Genomic DNA, 26,091 nt, shown 5'->3' with positions numbered 1-26,091 from the left:
TCCCCCGACTTCCCCGCCTCTGTGCTAAACCCCTCCCCGGGCCGGGCCGGGCCGGCAGGGGCTCACCCCCGCCCCGAGGGGTGCGAGGATCCTCCCCCGGCGCGGAGGGACCGCCCGGCCCCGCGGCCCCGGCATGGCCGGGCCCGGCCCCGCCGCCCGCGCCCGGGGACACTCGCGGGCAGCCCCGGGGCGCGGCAGGTGCCGGCCCCACCATGAGCGTGATGCTGTGGCGCTGGGAGCAGAACAACAGCACCATGAAGCTGGTAAGGACCTCGGGAATACCTCGGGGACACCCCGGGACTGCCGCTGATCCAGGGAATATTCTCCGTGCACGGTTCTTTGGGGTACTCAGGGTGGCAGGGCTGGCGCTGGACCGATGTGCTCTCTTTTGCAGCCGGATTTGTTACTTATTAAGTCATATTTCGGGCTTGTTTAGATGTGCTTATTGTTTCATCTCTGTAGTTAAACTCGTTTAAAGCTAAGAACGGAAGCATCAGTTATGTATGTAGCTCTCTCCCTTCATCTTCATTTATTTACTGTCTTTCTTCTTGTTTTCTTCTTCCTGGAAGCAATATTCTCTCTTTCAGTTATGCTGGAATAATTTTGTCGCCTGGGAGCATTTGGAGTTTTGTTTGCTCGATAGTTTTTGTTTTTAAATTCCCCCTCCCCTTTCTTCCCCATCCCCTTTTCTTTCTTCTCCTTTCCTGAAAAGTGAAAAACCGCACATTGTAAGTATAAAGTGTGTGGCTGCTCCATTCCTGCAGCATAAATCAGCTCAGAAAACCCTGAAAACATATATGCCTGTCTGCTTGAATTACTGTCCGCACCAAGATATAAACTCTGATCAAAACTTAGAGAGACTTCTCATCAGCAGCTCTTTTTTTTTTTTTAAGCTATTTGATGTAAAGGATCTCAAGTCAGTGGCTGTCTGAGATAGCTTTAAATGTGTTTTCTCTGTCTCTCTGGCAGATTATTTAAACAAAGAAAATTACATTTCTGTGCAGTCCTTAGAGGAAAGATTTATTTTCCCGAGAAATTTATAATAAAGCCGTAGGATTTGCTACAGGTCTAATCCTTTAGCCTTTTTGTGTGAAAACCCTCTTGAGTCCATGTGGGAGTTAAAGGTTCCCAGCACCTCTTCCTATCAGGCTCTGCAATCAAAGAAATTTATAGCGCGGCCGGCAGTGTAACAATCTCTGTTTTTACATACTTTCCTCGCAAGGAATGAGGTGATAAACACGTGTTAGTGAAGGAGTATTCAGCTCTGGATGCAGCAGCAGCCCTTCACGTGGGATCAGATAGTTTCGGATATTTCACGCATGAGTAGCCCCTGGAATAATGAATTTGCGAGCCGGCGGTGGAAGTTGGCGGCTTTGTGTGGGGGTTGCCCAAGCCTGGCTCCGGCTGAAGCCAAGAGTTTTGGGAGGGAGGTTCAAGTGAGTCCTTTCTCTCGCTTTTCATATGCAAAGAGCCTTTTAGGAAGCAGAAAGAGCTTGTGTACACAGGTGTATCGCAAAGTCTTTGCATTGGCCTTTAAACCCGCCCCCCGTGGGCTGCGCAAGCAGCACCTGTGAGAACCGAGCTGTGGCTTCAAGCGGAGAAAAGGATCCAAGTGATGCTCAGAGTGGAAGAAAAGTGCTGGATTTACCCACTCCATAGGCAGGAGGAGGAAAGATAAAATCCTTCACCCCATACCCCTGCTGGACCCACATTCCCTGTCAAGCAGCAGACATTTATTGCCCCTGCAATTGGGGAATTACAGAGGTTTGCCTGGTGGGACTGCCTCCTGCCTGGCTGCTTTGCTGGATGCTGTCTCGTGGGGCCTGGCAGGGTTCTGGCTCAGCTCTGTGCAGAACTCTTCCAGAGGCCTTGGTTGGTCTGTCTTGATAAAGTGGATCAAGGAAAGACAGCTTTTATATATATATATATATATATATATATATATATATATATATATATATATATATATATATATATATATATATATATATATATATATATGTGTGTGTGTGTATAGTTTATTTATATATTACTATTATATATACATATATACAGAAATATTTATTTATATTTATTATGGATATTATTATACTTTGACAATCACTTAGCTGAGGATTATTTTATATATATTATGTAATTAAGGATTATTTATATATTAATAATATATTATTTTTTATATATATACACATTATATAATATAATACATTTATATGTATGTATATGAATAATATGAATATATATGAATAATCCTCAGGTAAGTGAGTGTCAAAGTAAATACCTCAGACCTTGCCTTTCTGCTTTCTCTCCTCCTCCTCCTTCCTTTGGCCCACTGAAGTTTCTGTGGAAAAAAGAATGAGAAAATGCTTGCCAGTCATTGCTTAGGGTGAGCTGATTGTGGCTACTATGCCAACAAAAGTCAGACACGTTCTGCTGAGAGCTTTGGGTGGTGATGGCAGAAATCACTTGGTGGTTGAAATCGTTAGATTCAGAGTGTGGAAACTTAGGGGTTTTTTCTGATTTGTAATAAAGGGTTTTTCAGGCAGCCAGGGATAAATCTGCCTGCTGTTATCACAGAATCTCCAAATATCAGATCCTGCAAGACTTAGATAAGTTCATAAAAATGGTGATGTTGCCATAAGGGTGCAGTGTGGAATAAGTATTTAACGCTGCTGAAACTTTGTGTTGGTAGCTTCTTTTTCATAATAGTGTCCTTGAATAATTTTGGGGGATGGTGGCCTAATTTTTGTCACACACTATACAATCCATTCAGCTGCCATCTTGTCATCTTGAATTAGCTGCAAAATACAAGGTTGCTTTCATCGTTGGTATGTTTCCTGGGCAATCATGTCAGGTTTCTTGCCAGTCTCTCTGGAGCATATTCATGTTATTACTCGACGTTCAGAGGAGTGGCCAGACAGTAACCAAGAGAATTTTTTTGCTGAGTAGACTATGTCCACTTGCTAAGGTATTGCCAACTCATGGGAGAAAAAGAATGAATTGTGTAGCTTGCTCCTATTTATGCTGAGTGACTTGTGCACAGCTGATAAAATCACTTTGACCTCAGAGTTCCTTATTCCTGGGTTTTTAAAAACAAATGTTTAATTTTTGATTTTATTTCCATTTTACATTTGAGACTAACAATATTTCAGGGTAGACTCGCTCCTTTTTGTTTAACTGTTCTGAGTCAGCTTCACCCCTTAATGCAAACACCTTTTTCTGATGTAATCAATACAAGGATCGTTCCCACTCACTATTTTATGGCTTTGAGAATTCACAAGGGGTTGTAAAAAGCATGTGATCCTGTTTCTTTCTGCCAAGTTCAAATTGTCCCCACATGTCCTACAAGCCCCCAACCTTGTAGTGTGTGTATACAACGTATACAAATATGAGAATGCTGCAGCCTTTTATGAGGTTTTTCCTGCTATTGCATCAGTAAAAACATGTTAACTAACCTGGCAATATGTTACCAGCTGTAGATAACCTTTCCAGGGTGGGTGTTCTTCTGTGGTTTTGTTGGTTTGTGTTAGATTGGGCTTTTTTTTGGTATTTGTTAGGGTTTTTTTTGTTTTGTGGGGGTTTTTTTTTGTGTTTGTTTGTTGGGTTTTTTGAGCTTGTAAGAGACTAATGAATGAAAACCCTATGTGTGTGTTCTTGAGATGAAACATTCTGTGTCTGACATGGTGTAATAAATGACCCCAGGATAAGCCTGTATTGAAAGATTTGTTTCTTTGAATGGAGTAGAAAAACTTCACTGAAGAGCCACAGTAATGTCAGCAGAGGCTGTAGCATTTTATTGTGAAATGTACCATAATAGTGTTTCAAAACCAGGTTTTAGATGCAGAAAAAATTGAGCTTTTTAGTTTTTTATTTAATGTAGTTTATTTGTAATTTTTGTAGCTTCTGTCTTTTCTCATTTGAGATCAGACATGGATTATACAGAGCTGGAGAGAACTGAAGGCTGCTCAGCTTTTGCTGTCGCCTTTATTGTTTCTGTTTTCAGCTTAAAAATTTTGAATTAAGCAGATATAATTCTTTCATGACTTTTCTCTCCCCGTAATTATTTCCTGCTTCCATTTTAAAATGTTGAATAACCTGGGAGAAAAGAAAGGTGCATGTGTTTGCACGAGCCACGAGCACTTTATATTTGTGCTGTAACCTTTGAGCAGGACCAAATTCTCATTTCCTGGGTGTGGATGCCCCTTAGTGTTCCTATCCTTAACCTTGCTCCATAGGAGCCCTGAGATCAAGGAGCAGGAAAATCACTCCTGCTGTAGGTCAGGAGGTGCAGGAGGAGATGGACCATGTCCATATGGGCTGGGGAAAAAGGAATGACTCCTGCTCTGCACCACCCCGGACGTGTGCCAGGGTGAGTGATGCCAGCTGGATCAGCACCTGAGGTTTGCTCAAGTTAACTGGCCCTAAGCTGGGTAAACACCTGGATTTTAAAACATGTTCATGCAAAAAAAATGGGGAAAAGAAGTTATTCTTGTAGAACAGTGAGCTAGTTAAAAATTTTCTCTGTGAAGAAAGTGTTAAAAAGTTTGTGTAAAATTTCAGTCCTGGTTTACATATGACTTCTCCTTCTATTACAATTTCCCTTTAATTCTCTTATCTCTGTGTGCCTTCTGGGCTGATGTGGAGCATACAGCAAAGGAGACATACTTATTTGGAAGAAGCACTTCATTCTGGAAGAGATTTTCAAGTGCTTAACTTGAAAACTGAGAGAGAAGAATTGACTGGGCTGATAAGAGATTTGCAAAGTTAGGATTTGATAGGCCTATTTTTGCTAGCTGACTTAGCAATACTTTTCATTAAGTAAGGGAAAAAACTCCTGCAGGTCCCTAAGCTTTTGCCATCTCTGTGAGTGCTTCTAAGGAGTTTATTGGAATGATCATAGCATTATCTTGCAGCTGACTATTGACTTGGTGTTGGAATCAGATCATAGCCTGTTACCCAGCTTTTCCAAGCCAAGAAGTGTAGAACTTCAGCCAGTTGTTAGATGTCTAGATTGAAGGCTTAGTTGCTGGCACTGTACAGAGATTAAAATAAATATTAAAGTATAATTCAGTGTTTCATAGGTTAGGATATGTCTGAAAAGGGCTGTTGCATGTAATCATACATTCCCCACACTGCTGTTTAATCACACAGCTAAGGAGATGTTCTTTTGACACAGAAGCCTGTGAGCAGTGTGTTGTTGCAAGAGCACACACCTCTTTTTCCGAGGATCAGTCAGGAGAGGACAACAGAGGTGTGACCTGCAGCATCATAAGGCTGTTCCTGACAGGTGTCAGTAGAGATAAGGAGGTGTGAAAGCAGTGAAACTGCCAGGAGGCAGGTGAAACCTCACCCAGAATCTTATAACGCAGTTGTGGTATCATTTACAGAAGATCAGGGCAAAGGAAGAACGGGCTGTTGGGTTGATAGAGAAAAATCTGTTTTCTTGGCACTCCAGAAAAAAAAAAAAAAAGGACAATGTGTGCATATGAGTATTCTCTGTAAAGACATCAAAATACAGAAGGGTGCTTCTAATCACCACAGCAGGGACTGAAACAGGCTCTCTTTCAAAGAGGGAAGCCTCCACACACCTTCTAGGAGTGACTTGGATAATTTATGACAGCACTTGTATCACGTAAATAAATTTGCACATACAAGTGCTCTGTGTGTGCATACATGTGCCAGGGACAAGCCAGCACAGTGTGTCTTTTTTCTGTACAATACAGGGATATTTAAATAGTATAAAAATCTAAATAACTTAAGTTGTATTAGTTATTGAAGGAGTTGATGCCATTACAGAAATCAAAGTAAGTTGAAAAGAAACACATGAAAATGACTTAATGTGCATATTCAGGTGTTTATATTTGAAGATAAATAAATGCTGTATCGTAACTGCTTTGTTCCAAACTGTGCATGTCACATTTCAATGCAGATATCATTTAAAAAATCCTTACCTAAGGAGTTTCAGAAATGCAAATCTAAAAATATACTTAGATGCTGTATGTTGCATGGTTTAGGCTTTCCGAAATATTCCAGATTAATATGTTTGTCTGACTTAATTTAGAATTCAGGTGTAGAGGTTTGAGCCTCATTTAATTCTGTTCTGGGATTATGGCAGTAAACAGACTGGAAAGGGATTTGAGGTGGGTGATCCTTCAAAAAGCATTCCTGTTCTGGTACAGGATGCATTTTGGGATTGCAGCTTGATTTTGGTTTATTTACTTATTTCCCTCGTAGGACACTGAGGAATGATTAGAAATTCCATTCACTTTTCTAAAAGCCTTACTATTTATTTTACTCCCCGTTGCATGTGGTATTGTGCAAAGTCTTGCTCTGCAGTCATCTTATCCCACATAGGGATAGATGCAGATGGTATTTAACAGCATGTGAGAATGAGGTTTTATTGTTCTAATCAATGGCAGACTTTAGTGTTACTGTGTTCTGATTAGTGTAACAATTTCATTGTTTCCATGGCTATAAAACCTGAAAACCACTTGGCTTGCAATGGTGCTCGTTCTTGGTGGAAATTTGCCCCGATTCTCCTCCAGCCTCATCTGCTCTGACTCTCACAGCCTGTCTGTGCTTTTGGGGGTTGTTGCCAGCACGTCTGCTGGCTGTTCTGTTCCTCCTCCTCCGTGTTCTGGGCAAAGAACCTCTTACTATGAAGTTCAAATAAACATAATTCTAAGAGTTTTCTTTCACAAGACCTCCGAATTTTCAAGATCATTTTCTGTACTGTTTCTGGTCTGAATTTTTCCTTCTTGAATACAGGTGGCAAGAATGAGATGAGATGTTTCAGGTGAAGTCTTCCCACGGCATTACATGTTGCACAAGGGTTTTCATGTATCTTTAATTTAGAAATTTTGCATGTGAGTAAGGATTAAGTCTCTCATGCGACTTGCCTTCTTTTATTAGCAGGTAGTTCATTATTAGGGCCATCGTGGTGAGGCTGTGACTGCTCAGATGTTTTCTGTGTTACCTTTCTGTTTGAAAAGTCTTACTTCAAATACACTTGTTTATTGTCGTAGTGGATTTGCTTTTTTATTTTGAAATGACAAACATAAATTCCTTATAGATTATCTGTGCAGCTGCTAATTTTATTATAACCATCCTAATCTTGTTGTCTAAGAATCACGACCCTGCAGAACTTTTATCAGGGTGAGTACTGTTAAAGTGAAGGAGGGAGGATGATTTGGGTGGGGAAGGGTTGAACGAGGCTTCTGAACTAAGCAATAGTTGTATTCCTCTTTTTTTTTTCGTCAGTATCTTTTTACAGTGAAGCACTGGAGAGCTTCTAGAGCACTCCTGAGTATCCGGTTTCAAGCGGTGAAGTGGTGTCAGTGTTCTGGCATCTCACCCTTGTGCCCACACTGGAATGTGATAATGATCACCTGTGAAATAGTTGGGCATTGTAAGGCAATGGATTTTTCCCCTCTCTGCTCTGCATTCAGAGATTTGCCACACGGGCTGGTTCCTTTTTTTTAAGAAATCTTTGGAAGTTGTTTTTTCTTTTTGTATGCTTGTTTTTGTTTTTTGGGCTTTTTTAAATGACCAAAATGCAGGTAAATGATCTGGGATCAGAGTTCTACATCACTGGATTCAGCACAGGGCATGTAAAAAAGACCAGCCCTTCCAAAGGCTTACCCTTCCACAGGGCTTGGTTTTGGCAGAGACTTCCAAAACCACGCAGATGCTGCTTTGCTCTCTTCTGATCCATGCCTTAGTATTCACAAGGTAGAAATATTTGCTGTTTGATTTTGGTTTGGGACATTGCAGTGGAACATTTCCATTAGGAAAGGGTCCACAATACAGGATAATGGGATTGATGAGGATGAGATGCCTGTGGGGAACAAGTAATCTGTTCTGGCCTTCTGTAGAAACATTTTCATGACTAAATATGGATTTAGGAGGCAAATTTGTGCCCTTTTGAAAAACTTTATTTAAATTTTGAGTAGATTGCCTAGATTGATTTACTGAGATGACAACCAAGTTGAGTGAGGTGTTGCTGAAACTTAAAGTGGCAGCTCTTGTTCTGAAGGTGTGTAGTATAAGCATGTGTAAGAATTATTACCTAAATAAGACAAGGAGTGGGAGGGGTGACAGGCATAGAGAGATTTACTCAGTGCTGAAAAAGTCCTTTTCAAGGAATAAAAGGAAACACACCTGCTAGTCTGGGTACCTTAGTCTCTTGTAAATATGATTTTTTTCATGTGTTGTTTCAACACCCTGTGTTTAAAATATTGCAAATATTGCCTGGTTGGCTTTTTCCTATGTTGAGAGAGAATCGATGTATTTAATTGGGTTCCTTGTCCTCACATCCACATCCAGTTCTACCTCTGTCCCCATACAACCCGTCCTTAAGTGATTGACAGCTCCAGCACAGAATGGCCCTTGTTGCCCGGGGAGAAAGCCATCAGGTTTCTCACTTCCTTTAATGCATTTCCATTGTGTGGTATTTGATTTTTCCGTTCTGGAGTCGGCAATTGCTGTGTCAAATGCCATTTCTGCTCAGCAAGGCTGGAGAAGATGGCTGTGCTCTGGGGGAAGACATGGTGGGTGCTGATGGGAGAAGCTGAAATCATTGTTTTGGGAGAAGCAAGCATCAGGGTGCTGCTGATTGTTGGGTCGTTTTGGGACCTGTTCCTGTTCCTCTAAGGCCAAAGGATGTCCCCATGAGCTGAGTGCCCTGGGAGACTTTGCTGCCCTGCACTGGAGATCACAGCCTCCCTTGATGTACTGGGGGTGTAAGGTGACTCCACCAGGCAGGCAACAAATTTCATACAGTCTGGAGTGGGTGCTTGGGAGGCCTTCCTGTAAGATTATACACTATGTACACAAATAAAAGTACACAGAAATATGCTTCAGGTCTCTTTGAGCTAAAGAGAAAATGCTTAATAATAATGCTTAATAATTTAGTTTGTACTCAGAGGTAAAACAGTACCTTTAGTCCAAACTGCATGAAAGCAATAGTTTACTTTTTATGATGTACTTAATGGCTGGCTATTCATCCACAAGCAAATATTTTTGTTTGATAAAATAAAGATCCTTTAATGTAATTTTAAAGGCAGAGCGATTGGCTATGTGTGTTTAACAAGAATGTGAATGGGGCCATGTGTTGGGTTCAATTTGGTGTCAGCTGTTCTTTGCTGATCTTTGGTTAATTTAATGTTCTCTGACGTTTGCTCAACAAGCTTTTTTGTTGTTTTGCTTTTTTTCTTTTTCGCTGACAAGTGATTGCCACTGAATTGACTGATGAGAGAATGAGGGAGTCTCGAGGTGGTGTAAAGCAGCAAAGAGATACATTTGGGAGCCATGGATCATTTGCTGAACAGAGGGAAGGAGAGGGAAAATTTTAACCTTATGTACAACTTATGGTTTATTACTTTGTTAGACATCTGCTTTCCTGATGCTAATTGTGTTTAATCCTTCTTGGGGGTGGAGGCTGGTCTCAGGGCTACTCAGTGCTTTTACAGGTCTGCCAGTCTTAGCTGCCCTCATGGAAATACCAGGCTGCTAATCTGATCTTTGGGTTATTTGCTTTTTGATACAAGCATCTGCAGAGATCTGGGAGAACAAAATGTTGTCAGTGCGAAGCAGGTGTCCATTAAGAATGTGCAAAGCCCTCCCCTAACCCTTATCCCTTATCCAAGCTTTGTCACATCCTAGTTTATATAAAGGGTAAACATAAAGGGTCACACTAAATAGACACAAGTGTTTAAAACACCACAAAAACTCATTTAGACCATCAGAATACTTTAATGTGCTATTTACTACTAGTTATACTAAAAAAAAGGAAAAACGGATAGTGTAGGAATACAGGAACAGATGTACTAAACACAGTTATATTGTCTGTAAATGCTTAGTTCAGAATGTGCTGCTGAGAGCTTACTGTCTGCATTATTGCTTTGAAAAACACTGGACAAATATCAGCATACAAAACTGCACAGACTCAGTCCCTTAGTCCATGGAGAAGCCTGAGTTAGTGTACCAAACAGCAGCAGTATTCCATGCTGTGTTTTATACCACATGGACTCTTGGGGTTTTTTTCACTTGTTTGATTTTGTGCAATCTCAATATCTCAGTATGTAAGATTGCTCATTTTTCAAGTAATCCTGATTTTTGCCAGTTATCGCTTAAGCCAGTTCATACTCAATAATTATTTCTTTGGCCAACTGTGTTGTTGTAGTACTAGCAGAAGTAAATTTTTCCCTTATGCACTAATAAAATGAGGTTTGAAGACCTCATGCCAAAACACGCATCCTTCAAATCCTCTAGGAGCTTCTGAATCCTAATAAAGAGATCTGTATCTTTTGCAGGCACTACTGTTCCAACTTACTGATATTTTTTACAGTGTGTGCTGGGAAATGTTAGTTCCTGGTGTTTCTCCGTGCTCTTCAGAAGTACCTCTGTGTGCAACTCTGAATCTGTGAACTTCTCATATTTTAAAAACTAAACTGTGCTCTGATGTGCTTGATTTCTTCTTTGGGATCTCTTAGATAGCGAGAGAGGATGAGCTGACAGTAATTCCCCTAAGGATCCATTCTTCCCAACACCTCCTGCAGATATAAATTTGCCCTGTGGAGCAGAGCAGCTGCTGCCTTTGTCAGCTCCAGTATAGTTCAGTAAGATGTTTTCTCTTTATTGGCCTTTGTGTCAGAGTCACTCTGATGGGGACAAGCCTGCACTCCCTTGATTTGTGCCTGCAAGTGTCACTCACCTCCTTGAAATGATGTCCAAGTTTGAGAGCAGTGGAGCTGGCCCAGAACCACTAATTGTCATCTGCCTGGATCTGTCCTCCCCATGTTCCCGGGCTGTCGCAGCCTGTATTCCAGCTCAGGAGAAAACCTGCAGGAGGTATCTGGGAAGGTTATTTGCAGAGATAAAAAATTGAGTTTGTAACCTCATAAGCATTGTGGGATTGCATAAACAAAATTTTCGACAAAAGTATTGCCAGAGGTATAAAACAAACACTGCAAAAATGACAGCTCTAGGAAATTCAGCAATAGAATTGTTTTGTTCAAAAAATATCAACAAAGCCAGGCAAAAAAAACCACTCACGAAATCAGAAAAACCTCAGACAAACAAACAACCCCAAATCCAAGCAGTGAGCTGCTTTTTCTTTCAGGTTGTTTTAACAGTAATCCTAATTTTCGTTCACAACTCAACCATTTGCCCACAGCTTAATCAATTTGTTGCAATTTTGCTTTTAGATGATGCTCTTAGCCTGCCTTTTGCAAAAAGTGACCTGTAACCTAAAATCTCAACATAGTGCTACAACAGCTGCTGCAGCTCCCTTTTTTCCTTTTTTTTTTCTTTTTTTTACATTTTTCTGAAGTTTTAAGATTAGAGAGCTTGAACTGTAGTTAACAAAGAACAAGGTAAGTAACTGTATTACTATAAATAATATTTATGATTATAAATTCAATCAGGATAACAGGCAGCCAGTCCTGATAGCTCTTTTTTTTCCCCTCCTAGTCTTAGTATCTCTGTGGTTAATTTCTGAATCAACATTTTATATGGGTGCATAATTCACTTTTTTTTTTACTACTTCTTTTTCAAACTGGCAGCGTGCTCGTTGTTCTGCATTCCTCCAAGCCTTGCTCCAGGCAGAAGAGAATAGCTGCTGTTGCTGATGTCCCTAAGCCTTGTGTGTAGGATCTGTCCTTGGAATGATTGCCAGTAAATTGCTCTGATTTTATCTGCAGCTAAGACACTGCTCTTATCTGATGTTACTTTAAACCATGCTTACTTTCATGCATAGGTGGGCTTTCATCTGCATCAAAATTAATGCTCTCATCCAAAGGAAAACTGAGCATTTACCAAGTTCTTTTTTTTTAAAAAAAGCTCAAATGTTTGATTTCTATGCATCCCAGTAAAATGACCACAAGGATTAGTTGCAAGAGTTTATTACCTGTAAATAAATTCCATATAATTTTTCTTCTCACTAAACCTTTTACTCAGCTAATTTTAGCAGCATAAGTTTGCTGGAGTAACACTTTGCTAGGTTTAGGTGTTCAGGCAAAAGCAGGCCTAAATGCAGGATATCAAACAGAGAAAGGGACTGAGTTAGGTGTATGTAAAATTACATTTGAATTTGAGTGATAGAGGGCCCAGTGAGGATAGGCTGCTGTCATTGCCTTGTGCTTTCTAAATTTTCCAGAGCTTGCAGGTCTTTTGGTCAGCCTCCTTGCTGCCATATAATTCTTCAAGGACTATTAATAATAATAGAATACTTCAACCATCTGCATTTTTAAAAAGGGATGAATGAAGAAAAATCATAAGGAACTGCTAATAGTCTTAGTCTGGTGTAGGTCATGCTGTTTAATGGAAATTCCCATTAAATATCTTTATGTTAAAACTCTTTCTGCTGGAAATAGATGAAGCCTGCAGTTGATCTGCCTTGTGACAGTTCTATTCAAGGACTGTGCTATATATATATATATATATATTTCTGTAGAAAGCTTCAGGAGCAGTGCAAGAATAATTCCTTTTGGTTGAATGATTTTTTTCAGGAAGGTGCAGGAGGCCTTTAAGTGGATGATGGCTGTGTGAGGAAGCTCCCAGACAGAGGTGCCCAAATCTTCTGTACCTGTGGGAATTTTGCCTGTACTGTCACTTCCTGATCAAATATAAAATATATTTTAAAATTATTAATTCTGGCTTGCTGTAAGTTTTACTTTACCCGGATTCTTTCTTTTTTTTTAATGTAAAATGAGGTGTTTAAAGTTCAATATCAGAATTTTTAGCACAACCCTACAGCACTGATTTTAATTACCAGATCAATGAAACTCCACGCTGGTGTCACTTTAGTGAACCTCTCTAATTAGGAGCATCGGATTTGCCATCACAGATCAGGCCAGTGGTTTTCTGAGTCTGTGAGCATCCTGCCTGCAGCAGTGCCCACAAGCTGGCTCTGATGGAAGTAGCATCCCCCCTCCCTCCTTCCCCAACAAGGCATAAGGTCAGTGGGAGATGAAAAACCAGAATTTTCCTCTTATATCATGCAGGGAATCATTCTTCATCCCAAAACCAGTGAATTGGTAACCAGGATCTTGGCCAGACTGCAAGTGGCTTTCAGGGATGAAATTACTGATTGTTTATACAGTGCTAAGCTAAACTTAGGTACAGAGGTTTGCTCCTTCCCATTAGGAGGGGTATTTCTTAATTATTTATAAATAAAAAAGTACATCTGATTGAAAAGGTCTTTGTGACACAGACTGAAATGGAGAGAGGGGAACTAAATTTTCTTCTATAACCTCTGTACTCTAGAGCTTTTTTCCTATATTCCCTTAGTCTGCATCATAGCTGGGGTCATTGCCTTTCTCTGCCCCTTTAAATCTGATCTAGTGCCAAATGTGTAGCTTTATCTATTGCCAATTTTCTTCTGTCTAATTGGCATATAGATCATGATCCAGAAATCACTCCCAGCCTCCTAAATGGAAGCAGGAGGAACTAAGCTGGAAGCAGGGTCAGCATTGACAATTTGATGTAATTTAGAAAGTTATCAGCCAGTGGGAGATTCAGTTAGATTTCTATCTGTGAAACAGATGGCCAGCTGCAAGACCATTGGATTAGGTTTGCTATGTTTGTAGAAATTAATTCAGCACTTTAATTTTTTTTGTTTGGGGAAGGAAAAAAGAAACAATTTGTAAGTGCTTAGCAGGAACAATTTATAAAGATGACCTCATTTCCTGTAAAATATGGCAAACCCCTCGTGATCCCAGGTAATGCAGGAAGCTTTTGTCTCTAGCCTGATTTTTGGGCTGTGTGGCAATATAGTGAATGACATAAAACCAGAAATGCTTCCACCTATGTATGGATGGTTGTTAGTATATTCAAATGCAAGAGTTTTACCTCAAGATCTCATTAACAAAACTTTTAGGGCCAGACATCTATGTGGGCTGCATCCTCTCATCTGTATGTTGATACAAAATTTGTGAATATTTCCTTTTTTTCTACTGAAAAGTGAGGACCAGATTTTAAAAATGCTGGAGATCTGGCACTTGTTTCATTTTTTTAAAACTATCTGAAGTTTTCTGAAAGATGGGTTGTTTATTTTCATGGCTAGGAGGAAGATGAGCTCTTGGGATAATGTGGCTCTAATGGGAAAAGCTGGGTCCTTCTGATATTCTTGGTCTTCTTGTCTTTCTTTGGGATGGAGTCTCTGCCACACAAATTAATGCTCAGCTGTCACAAAATATTTTTCACTATCTTAAAAATGCAGCTTAAAGTAGGTCAAAAGTTGGTCACACCTAGGATTTGTCTAGCCAACTGTCCCATTTCTGACAGTGCCCAGAAGCTGGAGGTGTGTTGGAAATAGGGGTGGAATATAAAAAAGTCTTTGGAAAGGTAATTGGCTCCTTCTCGCTCCTCCTCTTACCATCAATAAGCTTTAGAAAAAATGGAATTAATATGTAATTCTTTAACTACTGACTTCAGTACCTCAGCATTTCTGTTCAGAAGAGTTCAGTGTGCACTCAGTAACTGAGACCTGAGTATTTGCTTGAAGCAATCACGTGGTCAAGTCCTTGCTCAAGTTTGGGTCTTGTTCCCTCCTTTTCCATCTCCAGATTTTGCATTGATCTTGCTTGGCAGATCAGGTGATGGATAGGTTGTTGGCCCTCCTACCTCAGCTGTGGTGATTTTTCATCCATGTGTTGGTTGCCTGTTGCTTTATGTGGCTCCAGGTGTCAGGGAGCTCTGCCTCTCTCCAGCTCCTGGCAGCCCCAGAGGCATTGCCTCTCCTGAAAAGCCTTGGACACTGAACTAAATTGCATTTTGCAGAGTCAGGAAGGACGTGCAGCTGGCTTACTCTTTTTGGAGTGGCATTAGACGCTCTGTTTGTGGGAGAGGAGGATGTTTGGCTGGTGACTGCAGTGTTGGTATGGACTGAGCCTACCCAGGCCCTGCTTTTGAAGTCTCATTTTTGTCCATCAAGCACTAGGCAGACCCAAAAGGGAATGTTGGCTGGTCCTTCTTGGCTAAAAGAGGGCTAGGATTTGCTGCAAGACCGAGGCCAGTTTCTGTAATTCCCTAATCCCCTCAGCAAACTGATTTTGTTAAAAATTAAGAAAAGCTTTTGCAATGTTTCCTGGCCTCAGTGTTTGGATCAGATAACTTTCATCTTCTACACTGCTTGGAGTTGAAAGGGTTTGGTACCACGTGCCTTAGAAACCAATTTTATTTTTACTTGGAGTGGCTTCACATCTGTGAAAGTTGTTTTGATGAATTAATCCTCTAAGCAATCAAGAGAAAATGGAGTAGAGGAGTGAGTTTGTTCTTAAAATGCTACATGGCAAATCAAGTTCCATTTCCAGCTCTCTTCAGATTATGATCTCCTGGAATCTTTTCCTTGCCCTTTGTTTCTCAGAGTCCAGTCCAGCAGTGATGGTTCATCTGTTCTGATCCCTCCTGTGGCCATGGCTTTCTGCCCGGAGGAGATGATACTGCAAACACACAGATTTGTGACCCCAGGTGAAAAATACCAATGAAGTTACAGCAGCTGCTTGGAACAGTCTCTCATATCTTTTCCAAATAGAGAAAACGAATCTGTCTTTATTAGAAAAGTTTAGAAGACTTGTTTAGTGTCACAAGCCAAGAGTATGTGGAGCTTTGGGAACTGATCACGTTGAGGGGTGGGTGCTTACAGCAGAAGCTGTAAGGCTGTAGCACCCTGGAGTTAGATCCTTCTCCCATCTTCAGTGGTCAGGGTTTTGGGGGGAACCCATGCAAACTGCCCCCCTTCTCCCGCTCAGCCTGCCTGCATTAGCAGAGCTGTTGCTCACAGCACAGTCCTGAGCACATCAGAGCCTCAGCCCTCGCTGCTGTCGGGGTAAAGCAGCTCCTTCATGTCCCAGTACATCGTGTTCTCCTCAAACTCCATCAAAGCCCCTCTCGTCCCCCACCTCCCCAAAACAAACACCCACCTCTGCCACGGTGAGGGGGCTTTGCTGGGGGGAGAGCTGGTGTGGAGACACTGTGGCTCCCAGGCTGTTTGCTTTTCATGGAGCAGTTAAAAGAGCCCCGTGGATCTGACTCTGGCAGGAGTGTGCCTTTTGAAAAATCAACAGTGAAAATGTCAGACATCTATCCTTCAGCTTGGCAAGAGGGGAGGTGAAGCAGCCCTCGCTTCTCACCTTGGCAGCAGTGGCTGTGTTATTTTTTTTAATGTCAAAATCCCAGCCAAGCATCTTACAAGTGCCAATTCTCTGTATTTTTAAGGAATGCCAGCAGCAGTGGTCAGACCATGGAATTAGGGCTGACTTGCACATGGTGGGGTCTTGCCAGAGGGCAGGCAGCCCTTGCTGCACCAGGGTGTGTGTGTCTGTTCCAGGTCTCATTCAGCCTGATGCTTTTTAGCTTGCATTTGTGATGGATCAAACCTTCAGATATGCTCTGAAGTTCTAAAAGGAGGTGTACCTGGTGGTTTTTGTCATGCAAAGTCTTGGGTTTCCTTTCAGAGCATAAATTTCTGTAGATTTTAGGAGCATTTACAGGAAGGGGGTTGTCTGTATAGTAGGTAGAAATCCTCCTGATTGTGTAAAAAACCCCAAACAACCCAAAACAACAACAGAATAAAAGAGTCAAACAAAACCCCAACAATTTCTTTAATCATTCTTTTAATGCCTGCAGTGTCCAACACAGAAGAAGTCCAACACAGAAGACCTGCCAAACTTCATTCTTGCTGTAAATAGCTTTGATATGATAAAATATACTGATTCTGTTTGAAATTGATGCCAAACATTGGAACTCAGACACAGAGAGAAGGGAGCAGTGGGGGCGTAAGGGAAGAGCTGCAGGAGGGGTGGGATTTGTGAAGTTGGACTGTGTCAGAAATCTGAGCACTGTGCATGTGTGTCTTCTGCTAAAATTAACCAGCCAAGCTTCACATGCCAGCATATATATAATCATTTAACTGTGGACCCCTTGAGAAGGAAGAGCAAGCTGGACTCCAGCAGATATATTCACATTAAAAATGCCAATAAGTAGTATGACCTTCCAGGTCCCTGTTCGTGGGAGAAGTAAATTTTCCTGTGACCATTATAAAACAGTAAGCAGCTCTTGGCTCCTGAATTATGGCAGTGGTGCTGTTGAACAGTAACTAACTTCAGCCTTAGAAGTGTTATTTTGGGTTGGTTTTTTTTTTTTTTCCTTCTGCAGCTTCTTAGAATTTTCTGTGGTTTCTCTTTGGAGTAGATCTGTATCACCATTCCAGATAAGCCCTCTTCTGTTGCTGTTTGTGTGTGGTAGTAGATGTAAATGGGTATATTTTGTGTATGAGAACTGTGATCTTTGAAAATAACTTGCTGTGCACTTCAGATGACTTTTTAGAAAACACTGAAAAAAAAAAAAGTAGTGCATTTGCTGCTTTTGTTCTCTGAGGTAGATGATAATTTGTTGGTGTGAGATCAGTTCAGTTGTTTCACTGGGGCCAGATGTGACTTGGAGCAGGTTTTGTTGATCAGCTCAGCAAACTGAGCTCTTTCACTTTGGGATCTGAGGAGCAATCGCTGCAGGTCTGAGTGCAATCTCGTTTTATTCTGGACTTCATGGGGTTTTTTGCAAGGGGGAATCAGAAAGTGGCCACCTGCTTGGCATGGTGTGTGTGTGTGGCTCCAGCTCGACAGGGATCTGTGTGTGGCAAAGGTGGATGGATAATGGGAGCATTGAGGGAGCAGCATGCCAGCACAATCCCTGTCCTTGCTTCACCTTGGGGGCTGCTCCACAGGAAAATGCTGCTCTGGTGAGAAATATTGAGCCCTCTGTGTGGGCAGCACCTGTCAGTGACAGGGTTCAGAAACTTCCCAACTGGGATGAAAAAAAGGAATTCTCTCTTTGCTCCTCTTTTATATTAAATGTAGTAAAATATTCAGTGGGGAAAGAGTAGGAAAGGTGCCAGCTGGGCAATTAAAAGCACCATGCTTGTTAAGTGTCCACCAAAGATTTGCTCTAAACACACTCAGTGCCTGCTCTGAAGTGTGGACAGTCCAAGGCTCTATTCCTGGAAAGGTTGCAGGCCTGCTAAAATTGACCCATATGCTTGGCTCTGTGTGCTGTGAGTCAGCCCATTGCTTTTGAATAGTAGTCATATGCATGAGAAAAGCCCTCCTCAGCTGGGAATAAGGCTTTAAAGAGAGAGAAATAAGTAGTCTCAGTGGTGTTTAAATTATCCATTTATCTATTTAACTTCCAAAGGCTAATTATTGTACACAAGTGTCCAGTAAGATGTTATATTCAGAATAATATCCCCACCAACTGGGCAATAATTCAAAGCAGTTGTAACAAACACAGTTGCACATCTGAATTGAATGACTAATTCAGTTGAGTTGCCTTAACTCTGCTTCTTTTTTTAAATTTCTTGTCTCTGTTTCCCCAGAAATGTGGGAACTGAGTGGGAATTGCAGATAGTTGTAGCTCAGGTCTCAATAGTTGGTGATAACTCCAAAAGTTCCAGCCCTTGAGGTAATGGAGAGTACTGGCATCATGTTAGATACTAATTAGTAGGTATGTGTGCATATGTGTATGACAGCTGTGCTTAGGGGATTGCAAATCATAGAACCAGAGAGTGCTTGGGGTTGGAAGGGACCTTGGAGATTCTCTTTCCACCCCCCTGCCATGGGCAGGGACACTTTCCACCAGACCAGGTCACTCAAAGCCCCATCCAGCCTGTTCTCCATAGGTGGCATTCCAGGAAGGTAATTCTGCTGTCTCACCTGCCTGCTGAAAGGAATCCACCTGCAGTTCAGCCCATCACTGCCTCAGGCTTGGAGTTTCCCGTGGTTTCCTCCCTTTATTAGCTGGCTTTGGTGCCAAGGTGCTTGGTAGGATTGAGTAAATAAAGCTCCAGCCCTCCATCCTGGCTTTCCAGATGTTTCCAGTGTCTTGGACCAGGGAGGAGAAGTGGTTCAGTCCTTGCCTCGTGTGTCCTTTCCTTCTGGGCTGGGAGTCACTGGGGACTTGAGGGCAGCCCTAAGGACAATGTGCTGTCCCTGTATCCTAAAAGAAAAGGAGCAGACAGAACTCTTTGCTCAAAGCCCACCAACACCTTGAACTTATCACAGAGAAATGGGGTCACACGTTATTTATCCTGTGTCCTGCTTTTTAAGCATTTGTTTTGTTTTGTTTTGTTTTGCAAGAGCTTATCTTGGGGAAAAAACCATGGCACTGTTTTTGGATGGCAGTGCAAAGTTTAATTCATTCTGGAGGAGTCAGCGTTGCCCTTTTAGTGGGATTTGTGTCTTGGTACAGATGTACAGATAGAGACTGCTACAGGGTTTAAGAACCATTTAGGGGCAACTAAGGCCACAAATTGTAAGAAAACTTTGAAGAAAGATCTGTGTACAAGTTTAACAGATGCTGTTAAACTTGACCTTTTTTTTAAATTTTTTTTTTTTTTTTACCATTTGCTTCCTTGTTGTCCTTTTGCCAGTAACTCAGCAAAATATTGTCAGGGCCATAATCTCTATGCACTTTCAAAATAGCCATCATCCTTCCTGTGCTTCCTTGGAGCCAGAGATGCTTCAGAGGGATGAATTTTTCAGCCAAACCTTTGGCTCTGGCTGTTTAGCTCTGGGCTTTGCAGTGTGATATCTGTTAATGAGATCACTGTGTTGGACTGCATGCATGGATCAGCATGAGCCTGCAATTAGTGTTGCCAGTCAAAAATTGGGATTTTATGGCTCCACATGTGCAAGCCCCGTGACACTGGGCAGCAGTGAGTATCTCACAGGCTTTTCCAAAACCCCACAGTGTTGAAAGGACTGCAGGCATTCCCCTTCAGCTCATCTCAGTGTGCTGTGGCTATTTTTAGGTTTTGGGGTGGTTTTTGTTTTGCCTGTGAAGGTCAGCAGGCGGTGTGGTTTGGTTAGCAGCAGCACAGGCACTGCATTGTGGTGGCTCTTCTGGGATGGGGGCTCATCCGTGTGACTAACCCTGCTATTCAGTCATGAAAAAAGCCTTGCTCTGCTCTAATTGTGCTGCATGATGTCAAAAAGATATTCTTCAGCTGTTACCAGATTCATGAGAGCCTGATTCATGATAATTATTGAGAGAAAACAATCAGAGTCTGATTAGTTCAGAACTGACATGGTAAGGGAAGGAGAGAAAGATTTGAAAATTTACTCGGGCATTGATTATAATTAGATTTGTGTGTGTGTGTGGAAATGAGAAACAAGAGACACAGGCCTATTTTCTACTTGCATGAAAGAGAGACATTCTTTTCAAGCAGCTTCGTGTGAATCCTTTGCTTTTCATGAGTGTTTTTCAGAATACTGACAGGCAAAAACATCAGGTAGTTTCCATTTAAAGGAGACCCTGGAGTGCTGATAATACCTGGCACCTTAACCCCATTGCAGTCCCAGGGATATACTGGGTCTCTAAAGGATCTTCCTGCATTCATTGCTCCCATGACTTTATTCATGCTTTGTATCCTGGTTTTGCTGGTCACTTCTTCTCCCCAGCCTTCTTCAGGTGCTTGTGGGCAGCTGTGTGGGCTTGAACAACCAAGCAGCTCTGCAGAAGGTGCCTTTTGTACTGATTCAGTGTTCAGGTACAGGGCAGGTGGTGCCTGTGCTCTCTCAGCACAGCCAGAAATGCTGCAGCAGCCTTGGAGTGCCTGGGAATTTCAGGGCTCTCCTGGCTGGAAAGCAAGGTTCTTCTCTCATCTGAAATGTGCTTTAAAGGAGCAGGTGTGAGGCTAAGGAAGAAACCCCACTAAATTTCAAAATTCTTCAATCTTGTTGATGGAAGACAGTGTTCAAGGCCTTTTTCTTTACAGACAGGTTTCAAAATCTTTAGAATATGGATTCTTTTTTTCCCCCAAACCTCCGTGTTTTTTGTGCTACATTTTAGTGCTTTAGCTATGACTCATTATGTACTGAATATTTCCAAAATTGATACTTAACTGTAATGCTCTTATTTCAAATCTGGTGGATCAAAGGGGCAGAGAAAAAGTGAGAAGAAAAAGATCTTTCACATAAGTTTTTCATTTGTTCCCAGAAAATGGGATTCCTTAGATCATACACTACAGAGGGGAAAAAAAGCTACCAAACAGCTGAGTCCACCTTCAACAAAAGCTGGGACTTAGACCTGAGTTAAACATTAACCTGCCTTGGACACAAAGACCTGCTTAGGGTGATAATCCCAAATCACCATGTTCACTTGGTTTTTGTAACCAGAGTAAAGAAGCTGCTCCAGTGATTTTCATCCTGTGGGAAATCACTGAACAGTTTTAAAAGTTTTGTTATACACACCATACTGGTCAGTGTATAATAAGGCAATATCTCCTGGGTTGTAGTGGGTTGGATATTTCATATCACAAGATTTGTGTATTTTTAATAAGACAACTGTTCAAGTAATTTTCACATGAATATTCAAACACATGACTTCATAACTATTTGCTGAAAATACCTGAGGAACACTCATAATTGGTGTGCAGGGATAGGGAAATGGAAAGTTTCTCAGCAGTGTTTTCTTACTTCTTTTATTATTGTTTTTCCAATTATTTGCCTGGTTTTGAACATTTGGAAACACCGTGTGCTTTGAAACGTATTTCACGTGTCTAGAAATAGCAGCCATTGTGCAATTTTTATTTCTTTCACTTGTTTGTATGGAAAAGGAAAAGAAACATTAGAAATCTATTTGTGTAGCACATTACAAAGACTTGTAACAAACAGGTTTCAAAAACATCCTGGAAGGTTTCAATTATTAGCTCAATATATGCCATAAAAATCAGTGCTGACCTACAATAAGCCTGGGTAATACTGTATGCCTAGGAATGCTTCAGAGATTGTAAATATATAGCCCAGGCAGGTAAAAAATAATAATTTTCTTGTTACACATATTGCAAAATAATGTTGTGTGATAACAATTTTAAGAGAAACACAGGTTTATTATATCTGTATTTACCTGTGAAATTCTCTCCTAATCAACTAGTGGAATGAAATAATATTCCACACTCTTAAATACCCCAGGAACAAATAGTTCCTCCATACTGGTGTGCATTTCATAATAAGCATAAAAGCTTTGCTTGTAGCAGGCTGACTTCAGTACCCTGGTGGGGTTTACAAGAGTAATTTGCTATCAGAGGGGATTTCTTTATGAGTTATCATGGGCAGTGAATCAGGCAGCAGGTATTTGGGGTTTTTCAAGATGTCTCCTTTACCAGGAGGAATTAAGGGAGTTCAGAGATTTTTTTTGATGCAGTTCTGTTTGAATATAAGAATATAATGGATATAAGATCTGGTGTTCCTGGGTGCAACAGGAATTAGGGCAGCAGGAAGCAGGTACAGGATAGCAGTTTTGCAATGCCAGCCAAGCATTCTCATCCTGTTATTTGACTTAAAAAAATCAATCCTAACTAGCTCTCAAGGTCTTGCTGTGATTTTAGGCTCTGCCAGGAGGGGTCTACTCCTGTTTTAACTGTAGGGCTGATCCAAGGGTTTATCTGCCTGCATGATGATCTGCATCATGGAAATGATCCAAAATGGATCTGATGCACTGAAGTGTAATCTTAACTTTTCTGAAAGTCCTTCAGTGATAAATTAGGGCATTCATTGCAGCCCTCCCATTAAAGGAAACATGGTTCTTGTGCTTGAAAAGTTCCTTGTCAGCTGAATTGAAGGGATGGTGGGGGGGTGGACCCTTGCACTTGCAAAGTAAATGGTTTATAACCTGTTTCCTCATATGTCTTCACTCCTAGATAAGAAAGCTAAAACCATGTGGCAGAAAAGGAGGTTAAGTCAACCCCAGTCCCTTAAAGTTGTTGAATCTTTTAAAATATTTTCCTGTTATGGAAAATGTTTTCTTCTAAAAGGAGCTAAGGAACACAATGTCCGGTTTGTGCAGCATGGGTTTTTTGCCCCTTTTCTTATTCAGCTGGGGAAATCACTCATGTGTGCTCAGCCTTTATTTCATTGAGATGTTTTTCAGCTCTGAGGCTTTTTTTCATGGGGGTGTTCCAGCATTTTTTTCCCTTCAAGCCATGACGCTGTTGGCATAGGAAATGCACATCCTGCTGCTCTGAAGGGGAAAGTCAAGGATAAATGGTGGAAAATAGGGGCATATCTTTCAGATATGAAGTGATTTGTTCATGGCTGCTACCAGTTGTGTTTTACAGGTTAAAAAAAACCATAAATGAAGAGTTTATGAGAAAAATTAGACTATAGTCTATGAAGACGGTAACAAAAATCTCTGTTCTTCATTTTATCACATTAACATGGAGTCAGCAAGTGCAAGAGGATTATGAAATTACAATCCTTGTATTACATCCAGGTTGCTCTGTCTTGTGGCAAATACTTGCCCCCTAGACTTGGTAGCTGGCTTTTGATTCCTGTGAGAGAGGGCATCATCACCACTCTGGAAATGTGTTGTGGTGTTGGGTCCCCAGGACGAATGAGAGATGACAGTTTGACTCCATGTTCTCAGAAGGCTGATTTATTATTTTATTACATTATATTAAAAGAAAATTATGTACTAAAACTATACTAAAGAAAGAGGAAGAATACATCAAAAGGCTAAAACAAGAATGATAATAAAAACCTGTGACAGACTCAGAGTCCGACACAGCTGGCTGTGATTGGTCATTAATTAAAAACAATTTTCATGCTGGGCAAACAATTCTCCAAATCACATTCCAGAGCAGCAAAACAGGGAGGAGCTGAAGCTTCCCAGCTTCCCAGGAGAAGAAATCATGGGGAAGGGATTTTTCAGAAAATATCATGGTGACAGAAATGCAAGGCTGGGGAATCTTCTGAAATGAGGAGCTGAGGGTCAGTAACTGAGAGGATGTGCCCTGCTCAGCCCTAGGGCCCATGGGATAAGAAGGGTGTGGAGCTATGGAGTGCAAAGGAGGTCCTTGGAGATGGTCAGAGGGCTGCAGCGCCTCTCCTGAAGCTGGAGCTGTTCAGCCTGGAGAGCCACACCTCTCCTTGTGCTCTTTTCAGTAGAGGTGAACATTAATGTTTATATATTTAAAAAGTAAAATCCTGATAGTTAATTGTTTTTACCCTATTTTTTGGAAACATAAATCTTAATTCAGAATATTGTCCTATGCAAAGAACAGTGTTATTTAATTCATGAGCAGAAATTCATAATGAAGTAATTTAGCTTCTTTTTGATAACCTAGCATGAAAAGTTTTTATAGGTTTTCTGGAGATCTTTAATAAATTGTGCTGGCATATGATGGGCAGTACTTAATGCAAATTAAAGAGAGATTTTGGCTGCTTGGTGTGGTTAGTTTTCAGGTAATACATTTTGAAATAAATTCCAAGAGCTGGAAGGTTGCATAATAGATTAAAAGTGATTTAATGGGCCTGTTTAACCTGTGGGATGGAATTTATTAAAATTGGTGGATATTTAGGACCTTTAAAGGTTTCTTTGGTAATACAGTGAAGGAGTTTCCTCACAATGAAACTGCTCTATGGCTAATATCTACCAGAAGCCATTTTGGGAAAAGAACCTTTAAAACTTTCTCTATAACAGCTATGAAGAAAAAAATGCTAAAGTGGAAAATGCAAAAAAAAAAAAAAAAAAAAAGCTTGGGTGGAAATTGAAATCTCTTGTGCACACTCACTGTTGCTGTAGAATATTCCACTGACCTGATGGTCCATTCAAGCTGTAACATGTCCAGGAGCTCACTGTCATCTGCCCTGGGCTTTGATGTCAGGTTGCTGAATAGAAAAATCCATACTACAGTAAGCTGAGCACTTGATCTGCACAAAGCCTTGAATTTTTTAATGCTGTTGACTTGTTTCAAAGAGGGGAAAGAAGAGGGCAGTGGTCTGAAACCAGCCTTTTGGATACTGGGAGAAACCAAGACTTCTCATTTGTCAGGTTGAGTAACGGTTTCTTTTTGTTTCTGTCTCCTAACAGATTTATACGGATTGGGCTAATCACTATCTAGCAAAATCTGGTCACAAGAGATTGATAAAAGATCTACAGCAAGATGTGACTGATGGAGTCCTGCTAGCTGAAATCATCCAGGTTGTAGGTGAGTGACTTTTCTTGTTTGTGCCCAGCATCCACCAGCTCGGTCAGACAATCCCCGTTTTTATCTTCTGCACTAACACTGAGTGCACGGGGGGCTATCCCTCAAACTGCATGGAATTATGTAGATCATTTTCCTTCAGAGGCTCTGGTAATTAATTTGAAAGAGCCTTGTCTTATAGTGGAAAAATATTGGATGTTGCTGATAAGATCTCCTGACACAGCAGTATTACTCCACATGGCTGAATGTTAGAAAAAACAGCTCAGGAGATTTTTTTTTTTTTTTTTCTGCTAGGATGCTGTTAGCCCTCACTATTTCTAATACCTCTTGGGTACTGGTCTGAATATAATTCAGAGTGAGACTGCCTCCTGTGTTGAATCTCCTGCCTCCAGCTGGATTTGGGAGATCCATTTATTCAGCTGGGAAAGGAGAAAGGGTGTAATTTTTGTGTGGCAGAAAAATAAATGTTTCATAACGAGTTTTCAGAAGAGGGAAATCTCTTACCATTAGGACAAATCTCAAGTGCAGGCTCAGTCATTTTATCCAAAGCCTTTAGTTCCTTAAATTATTGTGTTAATGCTCGTGGATAATGAAAGTTCTGGACAATTTTCTCTGCCTAGAGCTGCATATTGTCCCCCTTCCCTTGGGCCTGGATCCTTCATTAGTTCCTTCAGAGACTCATCCATCTGGTGCTGGGGCTGCCACAAAACACATGCATGGGCCAATGGAGATGGATGGAATGGGAAAGCCCCCTGATGGGAATTAGGGCAGCCATTGTTAGGGACAAACTGACAGATTTGAGATGCAAATTAAGAAGCCAAACAGGACATCAGTGCATGCATATTTATTATGTGTGTTTGAGATGCTGTAAGGGAGCTACTTCTGGGTCTGAAGTAGGGGGATGTTCTGGGATGACACTGTGAAACAACTTCCAGTGATTCCACTGGGATATGTTAAAAAAGATTTTGTTTCTCTGCTGTAGAGCAACACGATATCTCAGTGGCATTGTAGACCTGCCCGTGCAGTTACAGAGGTGTAAAAACAGGCCATGGATTAATTGATGACTGTGTGTTGACAGGTATTCACTTTGAACAATGCTCCTTCCTACATCC

At 41.1% G+C, this 26,091-nt stretch overlaps 1 protein-coding gene across 6 annotated transcripts in view; it reads left to right on the top strand.

The window, feature by feature from the left end:
• NAV2 (neuron navigator 2) overlaps positions 1-26,091 on the top strand; it is a 381,930-nt gene that overhangs the window by 202,722 nt on the left and 153,117 nt on the right. For 5 of the 6 annotated variants that reach the window (XM_059848310.1, XM_059848312.1, XM_059848309.1 and 2 more), the window contains one exon: positions 24,865-24,982. In XM_059848310.1, the coding sequence (XP_059704293.1) occupies positions 24,865-24,982 (118 nt within the window). Of the gene's footprint in view, positions 1-132; positions 264-24,864; positions 24,983-26,091 lie in introns of those variants that run through there. The other variant, XM_059848311.1, reaches the window with a different exon arrangement.

The sequence above is a fragment of the Haemorhous mexicanus genome, chromosome 6 (assembly GCF_027477595.1).
Source record: "Haemorhous mexicanus isolate bHaeMex1 chromosome 6, bHaeMex1.pri, whole genome shotgun sequence".
NCBI lineage: Eukaryota > Metazoa > Chordata > Aves > Passeriformes > Fringillidae > Haemorhous > Haemorhous mexicanus.
This window is presented reverse-complemented; position numbering and strand designations above follow the sequence as displayed.